At 37.5% G+C, this 11653-nt stretch overlaps 1 protein-coding gene across 3 annotated transcripts in view; it reads right to left on the bottom strand.

Annotated features, from left to right (window-relative positions):
- The window catches only part of LOC107560507 (phospholipid-transporting ATPase IG), a 65887-nt gene that overhangs the window by 40971 nt on the left and 13263 nt on the right, over window positions 1-11653 (bottom strand). For all 3 annotated transcript variants that reach the window (XM_016244723.1, XM_016244731.1, XM_016244714.1), the window contains exons 2-3: window positions 4581-4700; window positions 1931-2020 (exon numbers count right to left, since the gene is read on the bottom strand). In XM_016244723.1, the coding sequence (XP_016100209.1) occupies window positions 1931-2020; window positions 4581-4700 (210 nt within the window). The remainder of the gene's footprint in view (window positions 1-1930; window positions 2021-4580; window positions 4701-11653) is intronic.

The following is an 11653-nucleotide window of genomic DNA, read 5'->3' as shown; positions in this document are numbered from 1 at the left end:
AGCATTAAACTGATCCGAAGTAAAGATTTCAATTTTAAATAAATGCTGTTCTTTTGAAATTTCTACTCAAAGAATCCTGAAAAATGTATCATGGTATCCACAAAAATATTAAGCAGCACAACGGTTTTCAACACTGAAAATAATAAGAAATGTTTCTTTAGTAGCAAACCACCATATCAGAATGATTGCTGAAGGATCATGTGACACTGAACACTTGAGTAATGGCTGTTGCAAATTTATCTTTGCATCACAGGAATAAATAACATTTTGAAATAAATTAAAACAGAAATCCATTATTTAACATTGCAGTAACTTAAAAAATCACAGTATTACTGTTTTTATTTTTTTTAATCAAATAGCCTTGGTGAGCATAAGAGACTACTTCCAAACACATTAAAAATCGTACTGAGCCCAAACCTTTGAATAGTACTGCCTTGATGCTGCCTTTTCTCCATATAATGCCTGAGAATGCAGCATTTGCAGGTTTCAGACACCGTCATAACCACATAAGACATTAGCCTCAATCGCACACGTTTTTAAAAAGCTGCCAAGTCAGGTGTCAAATCGTGCATGTCATTTCTCACTCCTCGTTTACATGACAGCAAACAAGACCATATGCTCTTCAGCAATCCACCATTACCCTTTTTTAAATACACACACTTGTCTAAACCGCATCAGCTGTTTACACGGTTCCACTCGCTAGTTTAACTAAGGTTGCCTTCATGTGCTCTTATGGAGCGGAGCAGAGGCTTCCCCGCTCTCTCTCTCTCTCTCTCTGCCATTATCACAGGTCCAATGACATCAGATCTAGGCCGGTCACGATAACAACTTTTTGTATATTGCCCCATTGCCCCAGAAATAATTGCGATAAGCGATATTATTGTAATTTTAAAGACCATTTTATGCCACTGAATATATAATCATAATAACAGCATAATAATGCAAGAACTTTTAATTTTTAAGAATATTTAGATCATGGAGATTAAGTATAAAAATATTAGATACCTTAAACTTGAATAAATAGTAAATATATAAGTATATTTTCTAACAAAAAGTGCAAAGTAACAAGTAGAAAAAGAGAAAAATGCACAAAAGAACTTGTATGGAGATTTTTCCATCTACAGATTTTTCCCTGACCTTCTTTTCTCTGTATATTAAGGGTGCACTGTATTGCAGAAAAACACAATCCCTACTTAGCAGTCAGATGTCCGTATGCACAAAGGCACAGATCCCTAAACAAGACCATATCTGCAGATTAAACTTTTTTTGTAGAAGCATTTTTAAATTTGAACTAGCACCTCATCGTGACTACACCACGTTATGTACGATAAGCTGCAAAAGACACAGGCACAAGTGGAATGTAAAAAACACGGTGACATTCATTTTTAAGTAAATATAATGGGCGATATATTGCGTCACCAAAAATAATTGAGGTCATGTACATATATTGCGTGATAAGTCGATATATTGATTATTGCGACAGGCCTAATCAGATCAGCATGGGGCAGATACAGCCTGGCTATGAGTCACACACACACACACACACACACACACACACACACACACACACACACACACACACACACACACACACACACACACACACACACCTCATCGTGACTACACCACGTTATGTACGATAAGCTGCAAAAGACACAGGCACAAGTGGAATGTAAAAAACACGGTGACATTCATTTTTAAGTAAATATAATGGGCGATATATTGCGTCACCAAAAATAATTGAGGTCATGTACATATATTGCGTGATAAGTCGATATATTGATTATTGCGACAGGCCTAATCAGATCAGCATGGGGCAGATACAGCCTGGCTATGAGTCACACACACACACACACACACACACACACACACAGAGTTTGACTCTCTTGGGATGGAAAACGCTTATGACTGATCAAATGCACTCACTTACCTGCACCAAGAATATGATGAGGAAGTAAAAATTAGCAATTCTTCTAAACTGCTCGAATAGGTTCTTTGGCAGGAAGTTCCACACTGTGTACTGAGGAAGTGAGAAAACAAAGCAACAACAACAACAAAAAAAGTGTTAAACAGTAACAAGTTTAAAAAACCAACAAGCTGTCAATTACTTTAAAGTTGTAAAAAAAGATTTTAAAGGGATAGCTCATCCAAAAATGAAAATTGTGTCATCATTTATACTCACTACTTCACACAAAGCTATTATATGGCTTCAGAAGACTCGTAATATAGCGCACAAGTTACATGAATTAGTGTTAGAAAACACTCTCTGTCTTTTGATGCCGTACCCCTCCTTTCTGTCTCTTTCTCTCTCCTTCTCTGAATCACCCCTCCTCTATCTGTTCTCTCTCTCTCTTGTATGGTGTTTGAATGTCTCTTACGCAATATTCAAGGTAAAGGAAGTCTATTCCTTATATGGATATGTTTTTCTGTATATGTGGCAATTTTATACAAAACACATGTTCTTGGGAAAAACATCCTGTATGGGTATGTCACCCTATCCTCATTGGTTAAGAGGGTAAAAACTCCCCTCAACATGCCTATATAAGATTTGTATTTCTGTGAATAAATTGAAGTATTGAGAATACATGGACTGTGTGTTTTCTTACTTCCCGGCCGTATTTATACACTTGGAGAGACTGAGAAAATTTCACGGTGGCAAAGAGAATATCGAGGGACCAAATTGTTATTTTTATTAACAATTAGTTTTATGGTGCTTTGTCATTTTTTAAGCTTATCAGCCACAGTTGCGATTCACATTCATTATATGGAAAAGCAGAATGGACTTTTTGCAAAATCACACTGAATTTGTATTTTTAAGTGAACTATTCCTTTACAGCAATGCGAGTGTAAATCCACAACCTGATGAAAAGCTGGAGGAAGGATTAAATGCATTCAATATTCATCAGCTCCCGTGTTTGTGCTTTTCTGGGAGAGGGAGCTGAGATGACTTCAATAGCTCCGGAGCTCTCTGATGTGTGTGACCGGGTGACAGCTCTCTGGGCCAGCAGGTATTACATTGATTTGGATTAGCGTCTTATCGCCTTCGTTCGGCGAACCCCAGAAAGGGGAACCCGCCACATGATCCGTTTGGCAGTGTCCTGCTATTTATTCACCTCTCTTTTTTCAAATGGGTGTGACGGCACTAGTTCACAAATACCAGTTAACATTAACATTTAAGGCTGAAACTAATACAAACATACAAGGAAAAGTGTTTTATATTTTTCATTGATGCCATGCCTGTTTATCATTTTGCACAATAATAAAAATATTAATATAATTTTAGATTTAATATATAATAATATACTATATTATACTATTTCTATTTAACAAAAATATATGTATAAAAAATGGTATGACATGAAAAAGTAGGAAAGCTGTATCATTTCATAAAATGTATAATACAATGAAAAATGCACTTTTTCTGGCAGGAGTATAGCATGTCACGCTGCTTGAATTTCAGCTACCCAATAAGCCAAATAAATGCAGATAGTGACTGGATAATGTGGGAGGGGAGATAGAGAGAGAGAAAGGGACCGAAAAATAACTGGAATGTGGACAGCTATTGCCACCTAATATAACCATCACTGCTAAATTATGGATAGCCATGGGTGAGGAAAGTGAGAGAGGGCAGTTTGGGGCACCTGCAATAAGATAAAAGGGAATACATCATCATTTCTAACAAAGTAGATGTTATACTGAGATAAACTCGAGAAGCTGTGGCAGGTCTGGACATCTTTTAGAGGAAAAACAGGGTCCAAGGGATACCATGGAGAAAAGTTTATGGTGAGTTAGAAGGGGGAAGATGCAAAGCAGATGCATAGAAAATTGTAAACATCTCAGTGCAGGTAATTAAAGTGTGTTTAGAGCCTCATGCCAGAGAGGAATTGATCACTGGATACCACAGCACGGCCACAGGTCTGATAAATCTATTACTTCTTACTCCCTTGTTTCTTCCTTCGTTATCTTAAAACACTTCTCATCTATTGACTGAATGAGGAGATTCAGGAAGTCCCACAAGATTAAGGGGGGCAGAGTCAACCACCCTGAACACTTTAGCGTTAATTGCAACTATGTATTTATCAGCCGGATCTCAAACACTGCACTGACAGGCAAATTAGCGAGTTTTGTGGGGTGGAAGAGGGTGGTAAGATTTACTGCAGTTTGCGAAGAGATAATTGTGAAAAAACAGAGAGAAAAAAAAAAAGAGAAAATGGAAAGGAATTTCTAAGTTCAAACGCAGTAGGGGGGTCCCAACAGTCTCTTCACACCTGGAGGAGCAGGTGGCTGAACACCAGGGCTTGAGAGAAGCATGTTGCAGCCATACTCTCCACATGCAGCTGCTAATACGCATCTCTCATGTGTTAATGCTGCGGTTCAGTTGCCATGGCATTAAACAACACTCACTAATTATGAGCTAAAGAAAATTACAAACAGGCTCTTGTAGGGAGCTAGCAAACCCTTAATGCTGATATCCTGTAAAAATCTGATTACACTGCGGCGGGGTTAAGCAACAGCCCAGGTCGTTCTTTCAGATTTGTGATGAGGTGAAGTATAACAAATACCAAAATACCAGAAGTTACCTTGGAGGACACAATCCTGTTGTCACAGAATTTAGAGGGGATGAAGGCCTCAGTGTCCGGACATGGCCGATGTCCTACATAGATTGTCCTGCTGTCCACTCGCTTCTCATCTCCTCCACACTACAGGGACACATGGGGAAACAGGAAAAAGGAGAGAGATCATTCACGTGAACAGTTAAAAGTGACACAGCAACATCAGCTCAGACTGACCAACATCAAACAAGAGAACCAGTCGGGGGAACACGTTTGAAATAAGACATAATTTTGCTTTTCTACTTGGTCATAGTATTGTTGTGACAGCAAGGTAACATTAGGTACAAAGGCTGTCACTGGGGTGGTACTTTTTCAAAAGGCACACCTTTTATATCCCTAAAGGGTTCATATTTGTACCTTAAAGTTACATATTAGGACCTAAAAGTAGGGCTGGGTATCAAATTCAATACTTTTTTAGGCACCGACCGATTTGCCTCAATACTATTGAGTAGTGTTGGCCGATATGCCCCATAATCATATCGTCCAATCGTCAGCCTGTGAGATCGCAGATACACGATATTATCATGCTAATTTATTTAATTACTTAGTTTCATAGCCAGAGAGTGAGCCAACTCCAGGGTAAGGCTAAAAGCTGCCTAATGTTAGTGTAATCTATTAACTAAATATATAAAATATTTTTAATATGACTGAATTTGTATTTAACATGATTTAATAGAAAGATTTTAAGTTACTAATTATAATGCTTACATTTCCTCAGTTATTCAAACAGCAGCTACAGAAAATGAACAAAAATCATTTAAATTATCAAAAGAACATTATCACTGACTTCAGTCTAGTGCGAATTTATAAACTTTAAAAACCCTCCCGTTATAATCAGTGAAGCTGTATGTAATACATCTACGCTGTATGATGAATAAATCTCTAAATACATTGCACGTACATCTGCACTTTGTAGTTTATGATGAGAGAATTTGCGAGAGAGCAGAATTCATTCAGTGAGTGCGTGCACTGAAAAACAAAACTCCGGTGTTTCAGCCTCTGATTGGTCATTGCATTCATAAACTCAACGGAATCGTGTGTGATTGCTTATTACGCACAACACTGTAAAGACTCAAATAAATATGGAACAAATAAGCCCTAATATTAATTAGATAGTATTATGAGATTACATCTTGTCTGCTTGTCAGTATTTGCATGTGATTTGCATAATTAGTGACAATTGGCCACTTTATTTTACTGGTGTTATCCTATAAGATTTCAGGAGATATTCAGTTTCATACAGAAGAAAAACATTTCCACAGATGAAACATGAAGCTAATAAACACACGATTACAACATCGCATATGATTTGTATGTGATTTTCATGATATTCTGCAACATTATATAGCACATTATATCACAATCGGAAGTTATTACAAACACTCAATGGTGGTTTGAAGTGAGTTTTGAGTAAAAGGGTAGTCTTAAATCTTATAAATTGTCTTGTGTAGCATGATGCTACAGTGTGCATGAATGGTCACGTAAGATGTCTTCTCGGTCGTGTAGTGTATTCAGCGGAGACAGGGCGTGTTATCAGTTTCATACAGAAGAAAAACATTTCCACAGATGAAACATGAAGCTAATAAACACACGATTACAACATCGCATATGATTTGTATGTGATTTTCATGATATTCTGCCTATTCTGCAACATTATATAGCACATTATATCACAATCGGAAGTTATTACAAACACTCAATGGTGGTTTGAAGTGAGTTTTGAGTAAAAGGGTAGTCTTAAATCTTATAAATTGTCTTGTGTAGCATGATGCTACAGTGTGCATGAATGGTCACGTAAGATGTCTTCTCGGTCGTGTAGTGTGGATATTGGTCAGCGGAGACAGGGCGTGTTATGAATATGATCTGACATTTGAGCAGCGAATGAACTTCCTCTGAGTCAGTACAGTGATCACAGAAGAGAAAACAGGCAGACACTGCTGGAAGCAGCTAATGCTCATCAGTAAATCAGTGGACAATGAATAGAAATGATGATTCTGTCTAAGATATGCTTTTTTTTAAAACAAAAATGCACTAGTGTAAACGTAGCCTAAAAGTAGGGCTGTGCGATATGGACAAAAAAAACCTATTGCGATTTCGATTTTAATCACGATTTTGACACACACAGACATGTTTTACAGTCATAAATGCATTCAGTGTGAATTTGAAACCTATTTCCAAAAAAAAAAACAATTAGAGCTTTATCAAAAAGCTGTAACATGTCTCTAGAACAGACATAAGGCAAAATAATCACTAAGTAAAGGTGTAACAAAATGTCTCTAGAATAGACATATGGCGTGACATATAATAGACATATAATCCCGTGTTCAGAGATTTTTTTTGCCATGCATTGGTCAGAGCTCTTTGTGGCGTTGCCTCAGATGCTGAACTAGATTTGTTGCGCCAAGTTCACACGTACGCTGTCTACAGTGCGTATACAGTACGTGTATGCGGTGCAGAAGCAGCACGGACTAATTTTGCTTTCGCACAGGATGAGTTTGCAGTTCGCTCCTGATCCACAACGGTTTACCACAAACACAACATTTATCCATTATTTTGATTTCAAATTCAAACGTTGTTTCTGAAAATGCTTTTTCAGCATTGTGATTCTCTTTTATCACAGTACAGTAATACAATCTTTCATAGACATATTCACATTTAAACTCAATAAATATAACTTTGTTTAACTACCACCACGAGTGCCATCTATTATTGCCTTGTTTATCTAAAAGTGCACTTTTTCTTGTTTTAAATCTAGCCAAAAAGCCATGTGTTGACTGTGAAACAGTAGACTTTAATTATATGCATTTATGGTGTAATTACTAAATTTCCGTGTCAATCCATGTTATTTTTTACCGCGAATAATGCGCTGTCACTTTCAGCACGTGCAGCACAGCAGAAATAGACTCGGTGCGGAAACGATTGCAGCATGACTGCTGCAGACGCACCGCTCCTGGAGCGCACTGCCGGAGAGCAATCGCGTGCAGTGTGAACGCTCTGATCCGTTAACATGGGCGCAAAAAAAATACGCACCACAGACGGAGTGTGTGAACCTGGCGTTACGTTTGTATGCCCGCCCGCCGGTCTGTTCTGTTCTCGTGCTCCATTTAGGCGCGCTGCATTCTGATTGGTTCAGATAGCATACTGCGGGAGGTCGGGGCGCAGAAAATCGTGCTATAAAGCGATTTAGAAATCGCGCACGCTCAAATCGTGATTTCATGACGATTTCGAATAATCGCACAGCCCTACCTAAAAGATGTGGAAACTGAAAACGATTTGAACTTTATTAAAACAATTTGCACTGATTTATTGTGCTGTTTATTTTTTGTTCCTTTGTGCAGTGGCTCAGGAGATCAGTCTTTGAGTCTAACGCTATTGAACATTTTAGAATGATAACCAGCCCTAACCTAACGTGTAAAAAAATGGTACATATTTGTACCTTTTGAAAAGGTACCATCCCAATGAAAGTTTTTGTACCTTTTTCCAAGAGTGTACATGCACTGAATGCCACAGTCTTACAAGTGCTCAGAGCTCTGTAGCGTCGACCAGATGGCAACAGTTCAAAGAGAGAGTGTGCTGGATGTGAGGGGTCCAGAGTGATTCTGCCAGCCCTTTTGCTCACTCTGGATAAGTACAGTTCTTGGAGAGAAGGGAGGGTTGTATATATAATTCTGATGCATATAAAAATGTTCTTGCGGCAGGGTCAATTACATTTTTGGCTAAATATTGAGGAAAAAATAAACACAACCCATAAAAAAAATAACAAACTAAAGGATGTTTACTTTGAGCTTTGCAGCACGCGCTTTAACACAGCTCCAAATTTACTGAGAGATGCAGCCAAGTATAACAAAGGTCAGGTGGGTCAATCCCACAAGCTGAAGTGTGATCAAGCTCCTGAGACTGGACAAGACTGTTTTTGACAGTTGTAAGATCTCACTCTTAGAGCTGAATGCAATCAGATTTATTTCTTAATTTTTTTACTAGATAGCAACATGGGGGAGCAGAGGATGTGTGGTCATTTTCACAAAGCACTGGGAGTGTTTGAGTATTGTTGAGTGAAAAACAGATGGGGAGTAGCTGGGGAGAGTATACAGAAATATAGTCACCGAACAGAACACAGTGTTTCCTGCAATGCTATTCAGCAGAGACACTGCGTTGATGCTGAATCTACAGCGCCACTGCAAAAGAAACCCCGTCTTTTACCTGAGTTGGGATTATCTTAGCCGAATGTGATGAGATAAAAAGAGTGGGTACCACAAAATAATAAAGATGATAAACAGACAACACGCCTTTCTTCTTGCATCGTCCTGAAAAAAAAGGAAGATCCAGGCAGACCAGTACAGTTTGGTCATGAACAAACAAATGGTATAAGCTGGTTCTTTTAATAAATCAGTCAATAAGACTGTTTGAAGACAGTTTGAAACAAATCAAAGTTAGTGAATTAAATTAAAATGACTCACTGACTGAAAGTTTGTGTGAGAGAGTAGTTAAAGTCACATATTCATAGTTTTGTTGAACTAAATGGTACACTAGATTAAAAAAAACTACACAAAAATATTTTACACAATATACTATTGTTTTGTTTAGTATGTACTTAAGACCTATTGTGTGTGGCAGAGGAGTTGCAGTTGCTTGCCCACTGTAAAAATTCCCTAAGAAATACTGGAACAGGTCTGTGTGTTTTCCCTGTGGTCAAGTTCGTGACCCAGGACATTCCTGTAGCGTGAAAAGGGCAAGAACTTGACCCGGAGTTGTGTAAGCATGGGATTGCTGGAGGAAACGTTGGCACAAAACACACACGTGATGGACAGCTAGGAAGCCAGCTTTTCCTTTTGTGGCCTACGGTTAACATTGGCGTGATTTTGGTTGGTCACAGGAGTGGGTGTTTCTGCGTGCAGTTTCAGTGAGAGTTACGATTACTCCCCATCAGAGCCGAGGATGCTGCATTTAATGTACTTATATCATCTTCTTTTTAAATCTTTTAAAATATATAACTTGGGGTGACCATACGTGCCAGAGCAGAGTAGGCTCATGGAAAGGAGGGGTTTAAAGACACTGAATCTTAGAACTGCTTCGAACGAATTGTTTGCGAATCATTGAAAAATTAGGTGATAAATGCACATTTTGAGATAACAAATGTAAATCTGTTGTAGGAGACTCCCAAAACAATATTAGGAACATGAAAAACGGCATAACAGGGTCACTTTAATTGCTGTTTTCTTACTGCTGGTATTTTTACTTCGCGTTTATTTTATTATTAAGAGGAAAGCGTGCAGCATATATTAAAATATTACTCTAAACACCACTCTCAGCAGCGCCGGCAGTATCAGGATGTTTGCTAACAGCAAAACGCTTGTAAACTTGCTTGCTTGATCAAACATCTTTTTACCCCTAAACGAAAAAGAACTTTGTCATTAGTATATCAGGGGCTTTACACGGGACAGCATTTTTTGTTTGAAGTTTTGTAAAACCTTCCCACACTCTACTGGTTCAGCCGTGTTTGCACTCTGACATTTTTTCATCTGCGCGGTGTGTCGTCTTCTGTTGGATTGAATTACAGTCTTGCGCTACAGCGCCACACTAGTTAAACAGTGTTATTGCAGGCATTTACATTAGGTCATTTGACAACAAATGACTATTCGACTACAAAAATATTTTTTATTGTCAACGTTGTGGATAATGCCCACTAATCGTTTCAGCCCTAATGTTCACCAAATGTAATGTGATCTAATTGTGTGTGTGTTGATCATTGTTTAGATGTAAATAAATCACTAAATTACACCTATTTATCATAACAAGTTATCATATCTCTTCACAAGATGGCTAAATAAAACCAAACTAAACGATTATCATATGAATTCATTTTACGATGCCTTTATAATCTTTTTGGATCTTTTAAGGTTTAGTTACCCAGACTTTTAATGGAGGGACAGAATCATTCAGTTGACTAAACAAAAAAAACATGCGTTTAAACAATTATTAACATTTAACAACTAACTTAAAAAGTTTAACATATGGGTATGTGTTAAAAGACTGACAAATGGCATTTGCTAAGCTCACATTCAGAGGTGAACAGTAACAGTGCATTTACTTGAGTATTGTACTTAAGTACAATTTTTAATTATCTGTACTTTACTTGAGTATAATTTTTTCTGGAAATAGCCACAGCGGTGAAAAGAGTTTGTGTGAACTTTAATGTAAGGACTTAAATATTCATATGTAGCTCACATTAAGATAGCGTATGGCTTCAGAAGTAACACAGAATAATTCGCACAATCGATAAAAAAAAATGTAAATCTCGGATTTGGATCGACCCTCTCTGACCGATACCCGATCCGAGAAAAATCGGAGCCGATACCCGATATGAATATTGGATCGGCGCATCCCTAGATGCGACTGTAATTCGGCACGCTGCATTGAGCAGCCGTGTTCAGTTTTTAATTGTAGTGTCTGTTCTCTAACTGAACTAAATGAGTTTTATTACTATAAAAAAAAATCTAAAAGATGTTTGGGGGGGCGGTGCCGCGGTGGGCAAGTGATGTAACCAGTGTTGCGGCTTAACACCCTTTATCTAAGGTTTTGCCGTTTATCTAAGGTGATTTTGGAAGTTTTTTTTAAACATTCGTTTCTTATTTAATTGGTTCCACATTGTTTGCTGATTTTTACTTTATTTAAACTGTCATTTATTTATTTTATTTGACATTCGTTTTGCTAATAAACGTTCTACGTTTCTTATTTATTTGGTTATATATTATACATGTTTACTTATTTCCAGTTTTGTATATGCCTACCTATTAAACTTTATGTAAGTTATTTGTTATTTTACATTAGGCATAGCTTGCCCTATAGCATGGTGTATTTTTATTTGTTTTGTTAATAAAAGTTCTATGTTTTATATATAAGCTAAAGTGAGTTTGACGTTGTATTTTGTAGTTGCATTCAAGCAATTGATGCCGAACTGCCGTTAATTCAAAAGTGAAAGTAAAATGCACAAAGCTATTTAAAAGCGAAGGAAAGCGAGGAAAAGAGGGAAAATTCAAATA

The sequence above is a fragment of the Sinocyclocheilus grahami genome, unplaced genomic scaffold (assembly GCF_001515645.1).
Source record: "Sinocyclocheilus grahami isolate Dianchi unplaced genomic scaffold, SAMN03320097.WGS_v1.1 scaffold23.1, whole genome shotgun sequence".
Lineage (NCBI taxonomy): Eukaryota > Metazoa > Chordata > Actinopteri > Cypriniformes > Cyprinidae > Sinocyclocheilus > Sinocyclocheilus grahami.
This window is presented reverse-complemented; position numbering and strand designations above follow the sequence as displayed.